The sequence below is a fragment of the Sceloporus undulatus genome, chromosome 1 (genome assembly GCF_019175285.1).
Source record: "Sceloporus undulatus isolate JIND9_A2432 ecotype Alabama chromosome 1, SceUnd_v1.1, whole genome shotgun sequence".
NCBI classification, from domain to species: Eukaryota; Metazoa; Chordata; class Lepidosauria; order Squamata; family Phrynosomatidae; genus Sceloporus; species Sceloporus undulatus.
Window position 1 is genome coordinate 292,322,116 of NC_056522.1, and position 23,016 is coordinate 292,345,131.

General features: G+C 38.4%; 1 protein-coding gene across 1 annotated transcript in view; it reads right to left on the reverse strand.

The window, feature by feature from the left end:
• SLC6A5 (solute carrier family 6 member 5) overlaps positions 1-23,016 on the reverse strand; it is a 99,119-nt gene that overhangs the window by 15,427 nt on the left and 60,676 nt on the right. The window contains exon 13 of the mRNA XM_042446330.1: positions 22,105-22,204. Within this exon, the coding sequence (XP_042302264.1) occupies positions 22,105-22,204 (100 nt within the window). The remainder of the gene's footprint in view (positions 1-22,104; positions 22,205-23,016) is intronic.

Genomic DNA, 23,016 nt, shown 5'->3' on the forward strand with positions numbered 1-23,016 from the left:
TACTCAGGAAGGCCTTTGCCTTCCTCTGAAATACATTCTACATCAGTGTTTCTCTTACTATCAGATGTAGGGTACATGGAATTATTTTTGTGCAATGTTCCAGGGGCCAGCACTAAATCTATGCTCATTTTGTACCACTGTTTCTTTTTTTCTTGAAAACCCACTACGGACAACTCTGAGTAGGATGGCCTCCATCACCTTTTCTCAGCAGACAGTAAGAAGACAGAGTAACTAGAGTTATTTTGTGTGTGTTTTAAGCAGCTTAGAGTGCTGGGAGCATTGAAAGCATGTTAATCTGCATTATCTTTATGTCAATTGAGAACATTTGCCTTTACTGATGTCAATATGTCACTGACATTTCAAGAGAAGTTGAATAGAACTCTGGGAAAAGAAAGGAAGTGGCAAGTCCCTGGGTAATCATGTTTGGTTTTGCAATAACTGTGGCAGCCCTATTAGGCTGCTGCCAATCTCTAAGTATAGCTTTTGCACAATGAAGTTCAATTTGTTTGAATCCCCCTGGAATGGAATGTAACACAGGCATATGCATGCTGATGGGAATTTGCTGGGTAAATTTGCACAGTTGCTGTATCCCATTTTTTGAAAGGCACACCCTCATAATGGCTAGATCTAGCCATGTTGCATTTATATCAGCACTTCAATTTTCCTCCTGAGACTGAATCAAGTGTCCAAAATCTCCTTTGAACTAATTATCTAAACAGCCAGCTTATTAATAGGAATCAATGCATTTTAAATTGGAACTGAGATATTGTGTTTATTTCTGCTATTCTGATTTACAAGATACAGTAATAGACCTAATTTTTATACTAGCTTTTTAAAAGCTATATCAACATGTACTCATTTCTATCTTCAGTCTATTATCTCTACTTTTAATGAGTATCTATAGGTTCTCTCAGAGCCAGTGTGGTGTAGTGGTTTGAATGCTGGACTATGACTCTGGAGACTAGGGTTCAAATTTCTGCTCAGCCATGGAAACCCACTGCGTGAACTTTGGTAAGTTATACACTCTCAGCCTCAGAAAAACAAAAATAAACAAAACAAACAAGCTTCATTTATATACCACTTCATACCATCTAAGCAGTTTACAACTGTAAGCTAATTTGCCCCAACAATCTGGGTACTCATTTTAGCGACCTCAAAAGGATGCAAGCCTGAGTCGAGCTTGAGCCCTTTTGCTGGTCTTGAACTCACAACATTGTGGTTTTGAGTGAGTGGCTGCAGTACAGGCATTTAACCACTGTGCCACCAGGGCTCCTCCCACGAGCCATTTGCCTTAGGGTTGTTGCAAGTCAGAAACTACTTGAAAGCACAACAAATAGGTTTTCTCAAATCTGTTATTAAAATTTCACCTATCAATGGGTTTTTAAAAAGCGAACTGCTTCTGCAGATATTTTAAATGCCCCTTTGTGCTTCCAATGAGAATTAGTACAGGTGAATAAAAATGCATTTAAAAAAATACGGGCTCCTAGCACATATATTTCCCAGGGACATTTTTGCTGTTTGAACATTACTTGCTGATTGACAGAATTTATTAGCAGAGGGATAACAGAAGAAAGGGGTCAGCCATGGCTGCATATTATTACCCTACTTGTTCAACTTGTGTGCAGAAAATATCATATGACGAACAGGTTTAGACACAGAGGAAGGTGGAGGGAAGCGAGGAGGAAGGAATATTAACAATCTAAGATATACGAATGACACCGTACTACTGGCAGAAAACATCAGAATTGGAACAATTACTAAGGAAGTTCAAGGAGTAAAATACAAAGGCAGGCTTAATGCTGAACATAAAGAAAACAAAAATAATGACCATGGACGAACAACATAAATTCAACCTAACCAATAAGGAAATTGAAAGAGTTAAAGACACCTTGGATAAAATACTGATCAGAACAGAGACTGCAGTCAAGAAATAAAAAGACTAGTAATAGGAAAGGAAGGGATGAAAGAACTAAACAAGATCCTAAAGAATAAAGATATACAATTGAACAATATAGCTAGAATCATCCAGTCTAATGTATTCCCTATCACATGTACAGATGTGAGAGCTGGACAGTGAAGAAGGTGGATAAAAAGCAAATAAACTCATTTGAGATGTGGTCCTGGAGAAGACTGCTGAGGATACTGTGGACAGCCAAAAAGACAAACAAATGGATCCTTGAATAGATCAAGCCTGAACATTCCCTGGAATCCAAGAAGATGAAACTGAGGCTGTCGTACTTAGGCATGGCTCATTAGAAAATACAATAATGCTAGGAAAGTTAGTGGGAAGCAGAAAGAGAGGAAGATCACATGCCAGTGGGTTAGAGTCAATCAGAGAGGCCATGGGCCTGAGCCTTTGTTAGAAAAGTCAGTAATGCTACAAAAGGTTGAGAATAGTTGAAAGAGAGGAAAACCGCACACTTGATGGCAAGACTCAATTAGGGAGGTCATGGGCCTGAATCTACAAGACCTAAGCAGAGCAGTGAAGGATAGGGGATCTTGGAGATGTCTCATCCACAGGGTCATCATGAGTCGAAGTCATTAGAGCTTAATATTGGTTTTTATGATTGCTATTGTATTTGCTGGTCAATGACCGAATAAACTTTATTACATATTACATGAGTCGAAGTCAACTGGAGGGCAGTTAACAACAAGAAATGTGCCCTCACCACAACTGTTTAAGTTATTATAAAAAGAGATGATCAATTCTCAAAGCACAGCTAAAGGGTGGGTCAACCAACATTGATTGATTAGATCTCTGGCATTCCCTATCTTATATCAAATTTAGTGGCTACAAATTACCACTACACCACCAGTGTGCTTAAAATCATAGCCATTCATGCACTTCCCTGATAATTCTTTTTAAAAAAATAACAACCAAACACACTGTAATAATATAGCTATACAATGTAGCCCATTTACCACTTGACAGTATCTTCACAACAAGTGCTGAAAATGGTACTTGAATTTCTATGCTTCTAAATTAAAGACCCAGATAGAATGGAATATATGTTTGGCTTGTTACTTAAAATATTTGTGCAATAAAATTAATATTATGTTAATATTCTGAAATGAGGTTAAAGAAACCAAGGCTACATATGTTTATCTTACTTTAAAGTAAATCCTATTAAACATAGTGGAATTTTCTTAAGTGCAAACATACACAGGACTGAACAGTGACAGAACAATCCAACACACAATAGTGACTACCTCAGATTAAGCAGATATAGGATCAGACTTACTTGTGGAAATTCCCTTAAATGCACAAAGAACACATGACATGACAGAAAAAAAAGATCATCCCCAGCTTTTTGCCACAAATTCATCAAAAGTAACTTCAAAAAAAGAAGTATGCCCCCTCATTTCAGTTTCCAGAACTGGACTTCTTAGAACCATTTGGGGATCTAAACATTTTGTTACTTTTTACTGTTCTTTTGATCTCTTCTGGACAGCTCCCTCTTGGACAACTCTCTCCAGATTTCCTGCATCAAGCAGGAGATCGGATTGGGGCTTTTCATACTACATGTTGAAAACACAATGATTCTGCTTTAACTGCCATGGGCCCATCCTATGGAATCCTTGGATTTTCAGTTTAAAGTGGGGCATGTAGACGTCTGAGCCAGAGAGCTCTAATGCCTTACCAAATTGTTAACTCCAGGATTACACAGCATGTAGCCATGGCAAGTGGTAGCATAATGCTATAACTGTGTGGAATGAAAGAGTCTCAGATCAGTGCTTCTCAGGCTATTTGATGTAGTCTGTTTCCCCCCTAATATTCCAGATTCTAGTGCAGATGTTTCTTGCTTTCTTGGTCACAGACCAGCAGCCAATAGCTCACAGACAAGCACTAGTCCAGGGACTGCAACTTTGAGTAGTACTGGACAAACAAAGACCCAGATAGAATGGAATATATGCTTGGCTTGTTATTTAAAATACCTGTGCTACAAATTTTATATCATGCTAATATTCTATTAACACGATATTTTATATCATGTTAATATACTACATTTGTTGTTGTTGTTAACTGTCTTCATGTCACTCTCAATCCATGGCAACTCTGCTGATGAGACATCTCCAAGACCCCCTTGTCCTCCACTGCTCTGCCCAACGCCTGCAAACTCAAACTTGTGATCCAATCCATCGAGCATGCAGCCTCCTCTCTTTCTACTTCCCTTTCCTAGCGTTATTTTTTCCCAATGATTCATGTCTTCTCATGATATGTCATCATGGCTTCCAGGGAGATTTCTGCCATTATTATTATTATTATTATTATTATTATTATTATTATGCTTTATTTATATAGCACTGCAGATTTACACAGTGCTATACATACAAACAATAAAATAGATAAAGTAAACCTGCCCATGGTGTACAATCTAAGAAATAATAGTATAATACATATAAATAATACATAACAATACAGGAAAGGGTTCAATAAAGTAAAGCAGGCAACAAATTAAAAACGTCAAATAACAAATAATAGTCACGCAATGCCTGGGAATGCTTCTCTGAACAGGATGGTCTTCAACTCAGTTTTGAAACTGGTTAAAGAAGTGATGACCCATGTTTGTGGGGGAAAGAGATTCTAGGAGTGAGGGACAGCAAGTGAAAGGGGATGAATCCGGAACAGGGCGGTGGAAATCTTAGGCTGGAACAGCAAACCTTGACTACAAGAATGGAGGGCACGAGTGGGAAGATGAGGAGAAAGAAGGTCTGATAAATAAGGAGGGGCCAACCCATGGAGGGTTTTAAAAGTCAACAACAGAAGATTATACTGAATACGAAAAGGGAGGAGGAGGCAGTGAAGGGATGACAACAAAGGAGAGATATGGTCGGAGCGGTGGGCAGATGTAATAATGCATGCAGCTGAATGCTGGACAGAAATGAAAGGACAAAGGTGAGAAAGAGGAAGCCCAGCCAGAAGGATGTTACAGAAATCAAGTCATGATACCACTAGGGCATGGACCAGAATCTTGGCAGTAGAGGCAGAGAGAAATGGTCGGATTTTGGAAATACTGTATAAAAAGAATCTACATGCCTTAGCTGTGGTCTGGATCTGGGGGGTACACGACAGAGAAGAATCAAATATAAAACCAGGACTATGGGCTTGCTGTACTGGTCGAATAGAAATGTCATCAGCAGAAACAGAAAAGGAGTATTAAAGAATAGACTTAGGTAGAAAAACGAGAAGCTCCGTTTTGGACATCTTGAGCTTCAAGCGTCAATGCTGCATCCACTGAGAGACAGCTGTAAGACAAGATGAAACTTGCTGTTCAAAACCCAGAGAAAGTTCAGGGGTGGAAAGATACAGCTGAGTGTCATCGGTGTAAAAATGATAGGAAAAGCTAAAAGAACTAATGAGTTTTCCTAGGGACAAGGTGTAGTGAGAAAACAAAAGGGGACCCAGAACAGAGCCCTGGGGAACTCCAACAGATAACAGAACAGAAGATAAAGCCTGACCACCCATGACCACTGCAAAAGATCTATCTGACAAATAAGATCTAAACCAGTCAAGAACAGAGTCTGAGAACCCACCGTGATCAACGGTATCAAAGGCTGCAGACAAATCAAGAAGAATGAGAACAGAATAAAGGCCATTAGCCTTGGCCCGTAAAAGATCATCCAAGATCTTAGTGAGAGCTGTCTATGTAGAGTGTCGTGGGCATACACTGGACTGAAAGGGATCGAGAATGGAGTTGGCTTCGAGAAACTCAAGACAGCGAGAATAAACAATCCATTCCAAACGATAGCTAGACAAAGAAGAGGGGTCAAGAGAAGGTTTTTTTCAGAATAGGAGAAACTAAAGCATGTTTAAAGACTGAAGGGAAAGAACCCATAGAGAGAGAAAGATTAAAGATATAGAGAAGTGAGGGCAGAAAAGAGGGAGCTGTGGAAATTAGAAGGCGAGTAGGAATTGGATCAAGAGAACAAGTTGCAGGTTTGGAAGAGTTCAGCAGTGTAGAAAGTTCATCCAAAGAAACAGGAGGAAACACAGAAATTTTTTAGATGAGAGTGACTGGGAGTAGAAGAAGAATCGGGAGGGACTACATCAAAGCTAATAGTGGTGATCTTTGAGATGAAATAGCAAAATCGTCAGGAGAGAATGATGAAGAGACAGGAGGAGAGGGAGGTTTAAGCAGTGTTGAAGGTGGAGAACAAATGCTGCAGGTGCCTCTCATTGGCACAGATAAATGATTTGCAATAAGTCTGTTTTGCCATGGACGGGGACGTTAAAATAATAATAATATAATAATAAAGATTTATTTATAGCCCATCCAATCACGAAGAATCTGGGTGGGTTACAACAATAAAATACATCAATTACAACAGAGTTAAAAATCAAACCCTACACCTACCGCCCTCCCATACCCAGTACTAAAACAGAATTAAACAATAATAGTATAAAAAACATTAAAAGCATTTTTTAAAAAGGCAGAAACATAGGAAGAAAGAACAAATTTGTAATGAATAAAATAAACCCACTCCCCGGACTTTTTCCAAAGACGTTTGGCCGCTCAAGAGCAGGAGTGGAGAAACCTAACAATGGGGGTAAGCCAGGGCTGAGGCCTAGTCATAGAGGAAGACATGCATACAGAGAGAGGGGCAAAGTTGGCAAGAGTTGAAGAAAGAGTGGAGTTAAATAAAAACATTGCTGAGTCATCAGAGTCCCCAAGATTTAGAGAAGAGAGAGATGAATCCAAGGTCTGACTGAGATGGTTAAAATTAACAGACTGAAGATCGCGAAAATAGCATTGAACAGTATTACGAGGAGGTGGAGTATAAGTAAGAATAAAAGAAAGTAAATGATGATCAGATAGTTTAAAGTCAAATGCCAAGTAGACAGAAATGACACACTTTGCAGCAAGAACTAGGTGATGACAGTGACTGAGAGAATGAGTTGAAGAATTGGAATGTGGTTGAAGGTCAAAAGAAGCTAAGAGAGATCTAAAACAAGACGTTATAGGATTATTGTAATCGTGATCTTCTCTAGGACCCGTTTTGTTTGTCTTTTTGGCTGTCCACTGTATCCTCAGCACTCTTCTCCATCACCACATCTCAAATGAATTGATTTTCTTCCTATCTTCTTTCTTAACTGTCCAGCTCTCACATCCATACATGGTAATAGGGAATGCAATGGCTTGTATGTTTCTAACATCTGTGCTGAGTTGTATATCTTTGCATTTTAGGATCTTTTCTAGTTCTTTAATAGCTACCCTCCCCATTCTTAATCTTCTTCTGATTTCCTGGCTGCAGTCCCCATTCCTATCAATGTTTGATCCCAGATATAAGAACTCTTTTACTATTTCTATTTCCTCATTGTCTAGTTTGAATTCATGCATGTTCTCTGCGGTCATTATTTTCTTTATATTCAACAGTAAGCCTGACTTTGCACTTTCTTCTCTGATCTTCCTTAGTTGTTCAACGTCTGTAAGGCTTTCTGCTAATATTTTGGTATCATCAGCATATCTCAGAGTGTTGATATTCCTTCCTCCTATTTTCACCCCTTCTTCTTCTGTGTTCAAGACTTCTTTTCTTATAGTGTGTTCTGCATATAAGTTGAATAGGTAGGGTGATAAGATGCAGCCTTGTCTGACCCCTGTGCCACTTGGGAACCATTCTGTTTCTCAGTGTTCTGTTCTGACAGTAACCTGAGTACAAATTCATCATCAGGCCTATCAGATGTGTTGGCACTCCCATGTCTTTAAGGGCATTTCATAGCCTTTCATGATCTGTGTAGTCAAAGGCTTTGCTACAGTCTATAAAACGTATGCTGATTTTCTTTTGAAATTTGTTGGTGCACTCCATTAGCCACTGTATGTTTGCAATGTTGTCCTTAGTTCCTCTTCCTTTCCTGAACCCTGCTTGGACCTCTGGGATTTCTCTCCTCAAGTATGGTTGGAGCCTAAGTTGCAGAATTTTGAGCATAATTTTGCTTGCATGGGAGGTCAGTGCTATGGTCCTATAGTTGCTGCAGTCTCTAGTGTCTCCTTTTAGGGGGATGTGGATGTATATTGATCATTTTCAATTTGTTGGCAACCGTTTTGTTTTCCATATCTGTTGACATATATTGGTTTGCACTAGAGTTGACTGTGTCCATGTGGATTGCAGCAATTCAATTGGAATATCATCTGTGGAGAACACAGGCAGTTTAGAATTATGGAAGCAGCCAATGGGAGTGAAGCTAAAAATGTGGGGTCTGCTCCCAGGAGTGGGTATAAATAGAGAGCTGTGTGTTAGAGGAGTGTGTCATTGTATCCTGAGGGATACAAAGAGGCTGAGGGAGACTGTTGTGATGAGCAGGTAGAAGAGGTTTAGTTACCCAAGTTAAAGACTAGAGGAGTATAGAGTTAAAGTGTATGCGTTAATATCCTGCAGGATAAATATATCGCTAGGAGGTGATGGAAATTATTAAGGTCATCTGGAGAACAGATGAAGTAAATATTAGGAAACTGAGGAAGTTCAGTTAGAGTGGCTGTTGGGGTAACAGATAACCTGAAGGGTTAAGAGATACAGAGGCTAGATAAAATTTCTGTGAGAACTAAGACAATAAGGGAATGTTTGTTAAGTCAAATGAAAGAAACTGTTAAACTTTAGTAACCAACACTCTTCCTGTTCATGGCCTATTACGCTTAATAGTGCAAATGTGTTCCTTCTATTGTCAATAAATTCTGTGGAGAGGTGGTTAAATCATATTTTGTTATGATGAGTATTTTTTCTTCTTGAGTTTTACTCTTATTTTTGATATGAGTAATTCATTATCTGTATCACAGTTGACATCTGGTCTAGTCTTGGCCACCACTATGGAGCTTCGCCATCTTTTAATTCCAATTATATAATCGGTTTAGTTTTTGTGTTGGCCATCTGGTGATGTCCATGTATATAACCTTCTTTCTGGTTGTATGAAAAATGTGTTTGCAATGAATAGATTGTTGGCTTCACAAAAATCTATCAGACACTTGCCTGCTTTGTTTCTTTTGCCTAATACAAATCTGCCTACTGTTTTTGATTCTCCCTTGCTTCCAACTTTTGTGTTCCCATCTCCAGTGATCAGCTTCACACTCTGTGCTGGTGTGTTGTCAATTTATTCCTGTACTACTTCATAGAATTTATCCGTTTCTTCCTGTTCTGAATCTGTAGTTGGTGCATATACTTCAATTATGGTAATATTCATAAGCTTTCCATGTAGCCTTACTGAGATGATTTAGTGTGAATTTGAATTGTATCCTCTGACTGCTTGTGCCCCATCTCTTCTTGACTACTATGACTACTACATATCATCCAGATTTTCACAGATGATAGCCAGGGCATGTGCAAACAAACAACACCTAACTGTGATCAGGATGGAAAAATTATTAATGAGGAAAAACACACATGTTAACAGAAGCTGCAGCAATTTGCTTTTGTCTGAGTCTCCTGGAAAGGGCAAAATTTCACTGCTTCTTCTCCTTTGCTCCTCGCTGAGTTAATAAGCTACTTTTGCACTTTGCATTCAGTTTTTAGCAACTGAAGCAATATGAGGACAAAGTGGGAAAGTGGGAGGAGAGAGAAACTGGACATTTTAAAAGCAGGTGAATTAATTGTAACTGAGAATTAATTTTAACTGTTCTTGCCAAATTGGGAAAGTTAGAAGGTATATTGCTGTTTTCTTTCCCTCTAATGGAAAGAGTACAGAGATACCAGAAAAGAAAGACCAATAATAGATCCTGAAAGCAATCCACATTTAGCTGTGTAGATGGAAAAGGAAATAGGATTATATATTATGGCCTAAATCCAAATAAATTATATCTCAACTAAAGCAGGCCCACTGACCTAATGGCTATATCATAAATCTACATTTATGTAAGTTCCATTGGCAAATGTGTCTACTGTAGATGGGACTAACAATTTCTTTGGAACAATGTGTGAGGAATTATGAGATTACTTAATGGGATGAGTGTTGTCTAAAGAGTAATAACAGGTATAGGGAAAACTAAAGTATTTGTGAAAAAGTAAGTGCCTCTCTTTTGGAAATACTTGGTATTCAACAGCCGATAATTTAAACTATCATAAAAATATAAAATAGAAAAAGAAATTAGCAACAGCACTATCTTATATTTCCTTTCCTGTGACTATTCTTGCAGAAACATCTCGTGCTCTCACTGAAACATAAAAAATAAGGCTAATTTTGATTATTCTGTCAAGGATGGAAAAGGAAAGATGAAAGCAAATTTATTTTAAAACTGAAACACTGTTTCTTCAATATTCAGAGGAGCTTAGAAATTCTTTGTGTATTGCTTTGCGTTTCAGAATAAAGCAAATGAGGATTATGCAGGGTGATTATGACAGGCAATGTGAAGCCTTAATAGTGCCTTGGCAATCATTCATTCTTAATCAGGGGAGCTAGCAAAGGAATATTTGTGTGTTCCACACAAAATGCTTGCCAGCCTTTGGAAGGATTATAATGCAGAACTAATGAAATGATATTTGGAAAGGAAAAACTGGTGTTTCCCCCTCTCACATGCACACACGTCTCTCATTTAAAACTCTCAATAAGCTCAATGCACAGAGCATGTAACAAGAAGTGAAGAAAAAACTGTTTATTCATAAATGTCCCTGTCAAGTACAAAAACAATTTGTTAATTGTTATTTTTAAGTATACGGAGCAAGGTGTTAGTCAAGTGTTGAAATGAGTGGTTGTCTAAATTATACACTTCAACTGTCCCTGTTTGGCAGACAGAGTCCTGCTTAATCTTCTGTCCTTCCAGTTTTTCAGCTGCTTTTAAAGTGTCCCAGTTTCTCTCTCCTACTACTACTTTATGCTCTGCTTGCATCAGTTACTGCAAAGTGAGTTCAAAGTGCAAAAGTAAATTCTACCCTGTTAACTCTGCAGAGGGAAGAGGACAGGCCAAATCTTGCCCTTCCCAGTAGATTCAGGAAAAGCAAGCTATTGCAGCCACTCCTAGCTTGTGTGTTATTTGTCAGTTTTTAAAAAAAGCCATCTTGACCACACTTGGATGGTGCTTGGCCACATCTGCTATTTTTCACATGTGAAATATTGGAGGATATTCAGTCTGTGAAACTATTTTTAAAGAGGGGGGGCACATGAACATCTGGGTTGAATATTCCAAGACCTGTGGTGCTTCCTGAAACGACTTTATTTATTTATTTATTTATTTATTTATAGATCAATGTAGGATTTGCACAGCACTTTACATAGAAATCAAAATGAAACATGAACAATGTTTTTAGATAGATATTGTTAATGTACTACTGAAAAGAGAAGTTAGCCAATATAAAATGAAATGCTGCTCAACTGGGCAATGGGGTGGTGGTGGTGGTGGAAAAAACACATATCCAAAGAGCAAAACCTTATATCATATACAAAAACATCCTTAGCCAATTCTCCCATATGGGACTTTAGAAGTGTTCCCAAAAGGCATTTGTGCTTGTATATGTGTGTATATGCACACATGAAGGGATTTTATCAAAACTGGGGAAACAATGAAGTGGAGATGTGCTTTTTAAAAAAGAAAAAAAAGTGAAACACAAAATCCTTCCTTCACACCACACTCCTAGTGCAATTAATCTCACCAAATCTGGTATTTAATACAATTCCCCCTTTAGTAGTAGTCTCCTACTACTGCTATTTGTTTGAGGCAACATGCTTGAGATTAATTACCTATCTATTGATCTCTTTAGCTGCATCCACACTGCAGAAATAAAGCAGTTTGACACGACTTTAAGTGCCATGGCTGAATGCTATGGAATTCTGGAATTTATAGTTTGTTGTAAATATTTCCCAAAACTACAATTCCAGAATTCCATAGCACTAAACCATTCTACAATTAAAGTGTTATCAAACTGCATTATTTCTGCAATGTAGATGCAGTCCTTGTCTTATTATTTTAAACATTACTATGAATGTGTTTTAAAACCGTATTTGTCCGTTGTCTTGAAAAAATGTTTTATTTTGAACTGTAACCTTTTGATATATATCAATAGACAAATTGCCACAATTGCTTCCTCCTTTAAAGAAAAAAAGAGAGAAAGGTGGCTTTGTGATATGGTGTAGTGTAAAGGGAAATTATCATGTCCAGAAGACTTTCAGAAAGGGACAGTACAGAACACGAAGATTAGATATTCCTTATTGTATTAATTTATTATTTATATATTGAAATACAGATGTGCCCAAAAGAAGGGCAACTTGTTTCAAGGAGGATGCCAGTTATACAGGGAAAACGTTGTCCATTGGAGATACATGGCTTCTTTTGTTGTAATGAGAAAACCTGGGTTTGAGGCATGGTTGGAAAAGAATGGCCAGCCCAAGTCATGGTTAGGAAGCATGAAGCTCAGAAATCCTTATTCATCTGAAAACAATCTTTCTGACATTGACAGAGAGCCTATTAGAATGGAAATCGATAGAAGGGTGAGCACAGTCATTATCCACCCCCGTCACTCTTATTTACCACTACTGCCATCAGCAAGAGCATCACCTATTACTGTGACTGACTGGCATCCTGGCTTGAAACAGGAAAGAGATTTTTTCCCCCCAGAGAATTGACAGGAATGTGAAAGAATGGTTTTTGGTTATGATGTGTGAGTGCCTCTCAATTTCATCTTTGGCTAAACAGGTGTTGCAGGTTTTTGTATGCCCCTCCCCCCCACACACACACAGACACAATTTCATTATTAATTAGGATGAATTTATGTAGATCCTCTATGGTCATTATTTTTGTTTCCTTTATATTCATAAAATGCATAACCCTGCTAATGACATTGTGATGCCTTTAGCAAAAAGATAGATGGTACACCCCCAAAGGTAAAATAAAATAACAATAACACAAATAGTTGAATATTAGAGAGCCAGCATGGTGTAATGGTTTGAGCATTGGGACTATGACTCTGGAGGCCAGGGTCTAAATCCCAGCTCATCAATGTAAACCCACTGACTGACCAAGGGCAGGTAACACTCTCTCAGCCTCAGAGGATAGCAATGGCAAACCCCTTCTGAAGAAACCTGCCAAGGAAACGCCGTGAGAGGTAGTTCACCTTAAGATCACCATAAGTCGGAAACAACTTGAAGGCACACAACAATAATAACCCATTTAATTGGATGTGACAGTGAAAGGGAATAATAATAATAATAATAATAATAATAATAATAGGTTTTATTAATAAATGGGTACATTGGTTAAATGCCTGTACTGCAGCCACTCACTCACAAGCCGTATAAGGTTGTGAGTTCAATACCAGCCAAGGCTCAGGCTCAACTCAGGCTTGCATCCTTCTGAGGTTCTAAAATGAGGACCCAATTTGGTGGGAGCAACTGGCTTGCACATTGTAAACTATTTAAAGAGAGCTTAAGTGCACTGATAAGTGGTATAGAAATGTACTTGCTGTTGCTATTGCTATTGCTATAAGTTATCCCTCTTTCAAACCACGCTCAGCTGTTTTTAAAAAGCATTGGACTTGGAAATTTGCTGCTTGATTACTTCTTTTGTTGGTTATCGTGGTCTGTACATTTTGTACTATTATTTAGATTTAGATTTATATGTACCCACATTTACTATTGAATTTTTCTTGACTCAGTCTGATGTAATATTTTACACACATTTGTGCTTGTAAATCTTGACCTCAGAAAAATGCTGTTACTGTGGCAACCAGCTACACAGCTGTTGTCCAGTTGAGGCCAGATGAAAGACAAGAAAACTATGAAGGATGCAGCATATGGTTCCTAATAAAATAAACTCAATTCTCTCACAAGGGAATGCAACTTTATACTTTACAGAACAAAACCAAAAAAAAAAATAATCTTCCTTCTGGGTTGTTTCTGACCACAGTACAAACTTGCAGCCAGTATTTGTGAGTTCTGACAAGAACTGTTAAAAAGAAAAATCACAGAATGAAGGTAGTTGGGGAGCATTTGTCCTCATATGTCTCCTTCTGATGGCTAAATGCCGCTGAGTTTTAAAGGTAAGAGAGGTGGACATAAAGAATAAGTTGGTCTGCAAAGAAAAGGGCTTCTTGGGGATCTTGCTCAGTAAAAGGAAGAGGAGAAATAACGCAAGACCCAGAATTATGTCCCAAATATAACGTTACAACAAAAGGTTGCTTGTTCTTGATGTTTTACCACAATCCACAAATTTTAGGGCTACAGTTATCATCTCTGCTTGTATTGCAGTCAATAAAGTTGAGGCTATGCCAACTTCCCTTTACAAATATCCTAGCCTTTATGGTTCTTGAAGTACATTAACTTCAATGAATCCTAGAAGGATGGAGAAAATGCTAACTAGAAGTTGAAACATATTAATCAGAACTAGGGGGGAAATATTATTATATTATATTTCATAACCGAAAGGTTTTCAAATGTCTTTTACCTGGCATTTTTTCTTGGTCATACTTCTGCTTTAATGCTGCACATCTGGGAATGGTTTTGTACTGGCTAAATTACATTTTAAAGTGCAAGTATTAATGTTGTTGTATGTATTCTTGAATTTTTAATTTTTGTTATATTATCATATTGCTTTTTATGTTTGTTTCATTTTTTTTCAAAAAAATTGATTGATTGATTGATTGATTGCTGCCTTGGGCCAGAAGGCAACTTATAAATAAATACATTAATAGATTCATCTCAATGATAATTATCAATAGATATGGTTAAAAGTCAGTGTTGATCTTAAAGACTGATTTTCCTGCATGGCAGGGGGTTGGACTGGATGGCCCTTGCGGTCTCTTCCAACTCTATGATTCTATGATTCTATAATTCTATGATTCTATGATTATTCAATTCTGGTAGCATGTTATTCTGAATCCTCCAAATAGTGAGGTAGACTTTGCTATCCTGCCACTCAGTGGCCAAAAACAGAATAGCATAATTTTACTGGATCTTTAGTAATATTTTCAAAGATTAAAGGGAGGAAATGTTCCTCTAAAGTGATGGAGGAAGGAAAACTCACAAAAGCAATATTTGTTTTTAATCCTTTGTGTTCTGTTCTGTAATTTTATGGATTTTTTTTAAAAAAAGAGTTTACTTGCAATATATCTTTAAAAAATCAATATTCATTCATATGCACTAAACTGGAAAGAACAAACAACAAAAATGGTTGCATCATACCCTTCTGATGTTCTTTAGAACTATCTGTTGGAAACGGTATGATAAAGGATGCTGGACTTAGATAAACTTTCTGTCAGAATGTAAATCTCCTTATGTTCCCAAGTGGAATAATATTCAATTGTTGTTGTGGGACTTCAAGTTGTTCCTGAATTATGGCAATCCTAAGGCAAACCTATCACAGGATTTTCTTGGGAAAATTTATTCAAAGGGGTTTTGACTTTTTCCTCTGAGACTGAGAGTGTGCAATTTGCTCAAAGTCACCCAGTGGGTTTCCAAGGCTGAGCAAGGATTTGACCCCTGGTCTCCAGAGACTTAGTCCAATGCTCAAACCACTATACCATTCTGGTTCTCTAATTTTCAATTATTAAAATTATTGTTATAATTTTAACACCAGGGTATATCATCTATTCTTCTACCAAAGGCACCATAATGTCATCAGCAGACTTACTGTTGAACATAAAATAATAAAAATAATGACCACAAAGGATATACATAAATTCAACTTAGGAAGTGAGAAGACTGAAAAAATTAAAGACTTTCAGCATCTTAGATCAAACATTGATCAAAATGGAGATTACAGCCAAGAAACAAGAAGACAAGATCCTAAAGTGTAAAGATATACAACTGAGCAGTAAAGGTAGAATCATCCAAGCCCTTGTACTCCCTATTACCATGTACAGATGTGAGAGCTGGACAATGAAGAAATCCAACAGAAAGAATATCATTCATTTGAGATGTGCTGCTGAAGAAGAGTGCTGGGTCCTAGAACAGACCAAAATTGAACTCTTCCTGGAAGTCAAGATGATAAAATTGAGGCTGTTGATTTTTTGGCCACATCATGAGAAGGCATGACTCATTAGAAAAGACAATAATACTAGGAAAGATAGAGGGAAGCAGAATGAGAGGAAGACCACATGCCAAATGGTTGGACTCAATCAGAGAGGCCACAGACCTGAGCCTGCAGAACCTAAGCAATGCAGTGGAGAATGGGTAGCTTGGAGATATCTCATTGGCAGGGTCACCATTGAGGCCCTTGAGGGCAGTTAACATCAACAAAATCTTTCAAAAGCCTATGATGTCAATAACTGATGTCAATGTAGTTCAAGTTGCATAGGGATGTAGTGCCTAAATCTAACATAATGCTAGGGAAATGAAAACCGCTCCAATTAATTATGCTGGATTTCACTCCTAACAAGAAAGGAAATTCCAACTAAACACCAGGAAGAACTTTGTGATTGTAAGACTTCCTTCACTAAACCTTTTAAAATAGAAGTTGGTTGGCCACCTTCCAGAGATGCTTTAACCCAGGATTCCTACATGGGGGGGGGGGGGGGCATGGGACCCTTGTGATCCCTTCCAACTCTTTGATTCTTTAGATTGGTTAAAAGTTCATACAAGCAGTTGCACAAAGTGGTTGCACAACAAAACCTTGCACTAATTCTGAAAATGTTAAACTGCTAGGGCAGCGAGTCCAGTACTAATAAATTGAAATCGTTACTATACCTTCTTAACATTTCACAAATGAAAACTGGGATGTATGTGGCTGAGCAACATCAGAATGTAGTCAAGATGACAGGAGTTATAAATGAAGAAGATGGCACAAACTAGGTGAGTCTGTAGCAGTTTGCTTTTATCTGAGCCTACTGAGAAGGCCAAGATTTTGCCCCATCCTCTCCTTTTGCACATTAAACTCAATTTACAGCAATTGAAATAAGCTGAGGACTAAGGACATAGAAAACCCCATGATAGGTTCACCTTAAGGTAGCCATTAGTTGGAAATGACTTGAAAGCACACAGCAACAAGAGGACAAAGCGGGATAGTGGTAAGTAAGAAGAAAACTGGGACATTTTTAATGTAGCTGAAAAGTATGAGGAGAGAGGATTTATTGGGACTGTCCTGCCAGTTCAGAATAGTTGGCAGGTATGTATTACAGGCTAAAGAATTCAGAAACATTTGCCACAAAACAGTGGCAAATCAATCACAGGTTTCCAAGCTCTTCATATCACTGGAGCAAATAGCCCTGACAACAGCCAGAAAAGGCTTGACATATGGAATCTGTTGGAATATGTTGCAAATCTACAGCTGGGCAGGTGACTCAGCTGAACAACGACTATAATGACATCTCAGCAGAGATGCCAATGCTATTAACCCAGAATGATTTGTCCTGAAATGGTTCAAACTATGGCGGGTTACAAACCGCCAAAAAATACGTATTGAATACGTATTAGGGTTAGGAAGGGGCGGTGCTTCCGCACCCCCCAACCCTAATATGTAGTCAATACGTACAATATGGTGGCGCCCCTTCCACATGGGGGCCGCCATATTGACGTAGTGGACACTGTGCGTCCGCACGTCATGCGGCGCTTATGATGTCGCGAGTCATAACTGCGCCGCAGGAAGAAGCTCCATTTTGGAGCTTCTTTTTTGCTCCGTGAGGAAGTCGCGTGGTTTGGCTGCTGCGGCTCCCTCGCGGAGCAAACAGCAGCGCCGGGAGACCGCCGCAAAGCGGCAGTTTGTAACCCACCTACATGTCTATTTAAGTACTTATACTGTATAAGCAAAGCAACACAAAATGTGCCCCATTTTTGTAAAACTAAAGTTAGGACTCTCTGAAAGATAGTTAGCAGGCTATCTTTTCATACATAGGCACAACTGTATCAGAAAAGATGCATAAAATCAGTAACAGAAGTACATAGGGAGACAGTTTATGCATGATGAAAAGAGCTGGTAGAAGGCTGACAGCATAAAGAGTTTGAAAAGAGAAAGCCAAGTCTACTAAAGAGCAAAGGATACTTGTTTTCTTGTGGGGGACAAGATTGACTGGTAGGAAGATCAGGTTGGCTTAACCAAAAATTGTTTGTTTGAGAATAGAAGGCATACCTGTATCTTTCAGATTATGGTTATCTGTGCATAATTTTAAGAAATAATTTGATCCCCCATCCCTTTCTCTACTACATCTTTCTTAAATTTATTTCTAAGGAGAAAAGAGCAAAGCAATAGGAGTTCCTGACTCCTTTTCTTCTACTTTACTTTCTTATCCTCCACTTCAACATGTAAACAGATCAGATTTACCTCCAGATAACTGATCCTCAGTGGTCCCTTAGCAGAGCAAGGAGAAAATGGCTAGCAAAGAGAGAGTGCCTAGAACGCTCTGCTGGAGGAAGGAACAGAATCCTTTTTGCATTTTCTCTAAGCACCAGTTTCTTACAGATTGTAAGGAAGCTGTTTTATGAGAATTCTTTCCACTTCCAGCTAGGTCTATAAGGCATTTCTATTACAATAAAATAGCACAAAGGGGCAATACAAATCTTATAAGCAGGTCTTAAAGTTGAAATGCTTTGCAATATATCCAGTGAGCATTCAATTCATTTACAGTAAGTCAAACCAGAAGATGTAAAGAGAGATGCCTGACACTTTAATGCTTCCTTCTTGGGACATACAGCAGTACACAATCACCCATTTCATAAACAACATCTGGTGCAGTGATTTGGGATATTGCAGTTGCTGTTGCTAAAAGGCACAGACAGAGGCCGGAGGGGGAACCCAGTTCATCACAGATCTGCAGACAATGGTCTTGGTATTGATATTCTCCACTTTTGACTCAGATCTGTCAGCAGCTTATTTAGTGCTAAATCTTTCTCTTGGATGAGGGCACATATGCCTTTTGCTGGTTTCCATGGAAACAGGCTATGAGCATCCATTTGCTTTCAAACTTTTTCTTTCTTTTTTTAAGCCAATGTGAGTAGTTAATTGTAAAGAATGGTGAGCTAATTTTGTTGCCATTTTGTAGAGAGTGCCATAAGTGATACAGTCCGAGATCTCTCTTGTGTGTTGTTTCCTTTTGAGGCACTTGGACTGGCAAAGTTGTCCACATCATCTTTATGCCATTGTAGGCCCTTGCCAAGGAAAAGAGTTGCTGTCCAGGGGACCATTCATACTATGCAATGAAAGCACTATTATTGCACTTTAACTGGCATGGATCCATCCTCTGGAATTCTGATGTTGGTAGTTTGGTGAGGTACTGGGGGACTTGAGGATTTGAAATGCCCCTCACTACACTGCCAATCTTAGAATGATACAGGAGGAAATTATGACAGTTAAAGTTCAATAATAACAATATAGTTCTATAGGCCAAATGCCTTGCCTTCTGTTATTCCTGAGCACAGCTACTGTGAATGGCCAGGGACTGCACTCTATAGCTACAATCTGTATTGCAGCTACAGATCCATAGTGGTTAGCACTATCTGGCATGAACCTATACAGCTACTGAAAGGAACTTGAATACCCAGTCAGACTGGCTGGTTCATCTGATCTGACTGAAACATCCTCAGATAGTGTCCTTCTGTATTCTGGCTTAGTTGCTAGTTTGCTTTCAGAACTCCCGACTCTGACACTTGTATACTCAACAGCTATTTCTTAGATGACTAGAATCCCATTAAACATGGCCATGTAAAAGCATGTAAGCATTCTGGCTTAGAAAAAGAGAGAATCCCAGGTACCCACAGAGCACAATCTGTCATGACCTATCCTAAACTATTCAGGTCTATTGAAACCCGAATAACTAAGGAAATGTTCTAAAAGATTCTACCCAAAGTAAGGTGAATAGACAAGGAAATGGCAAATGATACCTCGGCATATTTAAGTGTAAAATTTGAGTAACGGTTTTCCGCACTGGGAGAACAGCTTCTAACTGAATGGGGCAAAATCTTGGCCTTCTACTGAGAAGGCCAAGATTTTGCGCCATCCTCACCTTTTGCACATTAAACTCAATTTACAGCCATTGAAATAAGCTGAGGACTAACCACCAAAATGATCTGGAAGTTGTCAACAAAAACAACTCTGTGAATAACTCATCATAATAGAATCCATGTTAAGAGCCATTGAGAAAAGGAGAGAAAGTACAATTGCTTATATTAAAGAAGATCTGTCCATGGCTAGTAGATATAACATCTATTAGTATCTTTCAGTTCAGAAGCAGTATGCTGTGGTATTTTTTGGCTGGTCCAACACAACTGTTTAAAAGATGATGGGGGCTCTGTACCTGTAAATGATGCTAAGAGGCTGTACATAAGGGCGGCTCAATGCCACCCCTCTGATCCCCAGATGGAGGCCACGGCAACCACATGCCACGGCCTCTGGAAGGAGCAAAAAGAAGCTCCAAAAAGGGGCTTCTTTTTGTGTCCTGGAAAGAGCGTTATAAGTGCCGTGGCATGGTGTCATGATGCCCCTTCTGCACAGTGCTGTTTGGGTGCTGCACCCAGCATGCATCATTATGATGCATGCTGTATGGACAGGGGCATGCCATAATGGTAGCCGGGCAGCACAGTAAGGGCTCGGAGTGTGCAGACGCTCAGCCCTTACCATGCGTTACAGCCAAATGTTCTCCCCTCTGTGTTCAAGTGGGTACATGGAATATCCAATTAATTTCAATCCATTCAACTTAATTCTTATTGAGGGGACACATCTAGATGTGCAAAATAAGGGGTCTGAAAAGCAATAAGAATAGTTATTGCATTGAATGGTTCAAGAATATTTTAAAATGTTTTTTGAGCTGATGAAGAGAAGCCATGGGAGAAGTGGCAGTAGGATCCATTTTGGAATTTAGGTGTCATAGTTCCTATTCTCTACATCATGTTTACTCATTACCCACTTTCCTTGATAGTCAGAAAGCAAATACTGAACATGTCTGGGGGAAATACAAAGGTGTTTTACTGTATAAAAGTTACCTATTTTTATGGATATGGTAAATACTCTGCTATCTATCTATCTATCTGAACTATTTATATCCTGCTCTTCAGCCACATTATGTACATTTCAGAAACCATCTACAAACCTCCAGTAGTCTGAGGGTAGGCAAGTAAGAGAGTTCAGTTTAAAAGTCTAAGGTCTGCGTTCATATGTTGCTCTATACAGGAATAGGCCTTTTAAATCAATAAAATCTAATAACTATTTATTAGCTTCCCATTTATGAATGGGTCTAATCTAGTTGGGGGAGGGGGAATTGGATTTGAATTTTAAAACTGTATTTGTTCTAATGTTTTCAGTTTCAATAAGTGGTATATTTCCAGAAATTCCTTTGCTGATGAAAGCTAAATAGACTGAGGTGTTTTTTTGTTTTGGTTTGGTTTGGTTTGGTGGGTTTTTTTAAGCTCACCTGACCCACCAGTGTACCCATGATTTAACCTGCTCAGGAACTCTGAAGCCCTACTTTTTCTGATAATGGTTGGGCATAATAGAACAATCCTCAGTTGCAATGCATCTGAGGCATATGTTTGTGTTATAACAACTCAAATACTCCTGAGCAAATTTGAGGGTGAAAGAGGAATGGTATTGCATTTAAATGAGAATGATATATTCTGAACATTCCTGTGTTTGCTAAGATTCAAAAGCTGGGTGTTGAAAAAGATCTCATTTTTATCCTACCATATCTTCCATATGCATGAAAAACTGTAAGAGCAGCAGGTAATTAATTGGTAATAAATAATATTTGTGGAGAAAAGTCCTGCCTGAACATCCACCCATTGGATGCAACCCACTGTGTTACACACAACTTCATATTGTTTGTAAATGAAATTTATGCAAATATAAGCATTTGACTGTGCAATCATTCTTAAAATCAAATAAATATAAGCCATTCTCAGAACCTGAACCTTGATTCTTGAAAGCCTGAGTGCACATATTTATGCTAGCTAATATTCTTCCCCATTACATGTACATTTCCCATTGCTGTTAATTCAACATTCACATTAATTATAATGCACTGCTATCAATTACAAATGACTTACTAATGTAACCAGCCCAGCTGTGGTGATATGCACAGAGCTAAGCTTTTTGAGTTGAATTCCAAATAATTGGTTGTGCTCTTTAAGCTTATTCTGCAGTGTCAGTGATAATGCCCTTTGTTTCTAAAACGAGGAACATTTATGGGTTACTTATCCCATTTTCATATAAACTGATAACATAGTAACCATGCAAAATTTGTGTGACACATAATATATCTTTTACTTACCATAAATGTATGAAATGCCAACAAGTTCAAAAATGGCTATTATAACCAGAGAGTAAGATGCTGCATAGGTATCAACAAGCTGCAACATGTACATTCCACCCTAAAATTAAAACATAGAATTACTAACAGAAATGTCCAGAGCTATTAGCAGTTGGTCTATCAAGGAAACTAGGTTAACAGTTTCAGTTCTAAGCAGATTCAGGTTTCTGCTGATTTGTCATCACAGACCCCATAGCTGCCACCCCTGGACTCGGAATCCATGAACAGGAATTATAGAATTTTTCATCAATTTCTAGTTGCATATCACTTTTTACCCATTGCGGAGAGAGCCCATACAGCAGGATGAACATTTTAGATCCTCACAGTCATGTTTCATAGCAGAATCCACCCAGTACTAGACCTATACTGAGGAAACTGTCACCTAAAGAGTTGTTATAAATGTCCCCAAGTCTGAGCAATGTACCATAAAGTTATTTGTTTGCAGATTTTTTTTTCAAAGTGAAAACTGGTGGAACCAAAAAGCCCCCATCACCAGGGTGTGTGTGTGTGTGTATTTGTCACAGCCAGTCTAACTTACTGATTCCCCCAAAATATCCCTCTCCATTTTTATTTGAACCATAATGCAGAGAAACAGAAGCGATATGCTCTGGTTATCAGTAGGCTGTTCTCATTCAGGTGGAATTCTTGTTGGTGTCAGGATATACAAGAAGTGTACATGAAACCCTAGTTTCAGTTATTACAACAGTCCTAACACTTAACACACTGCAGTTCTTATTGGGCTCAGAAAATAGTTCATAACTGATTCAGTGCAAGTTCAACTAATTTTTTTAAAAATCTAATGTATAAGTGAGGAGTTCACTAGTGCACTATCCTCGTGCATTAAGTATGTGGCAGAAAAGTGGTCGATTAGCC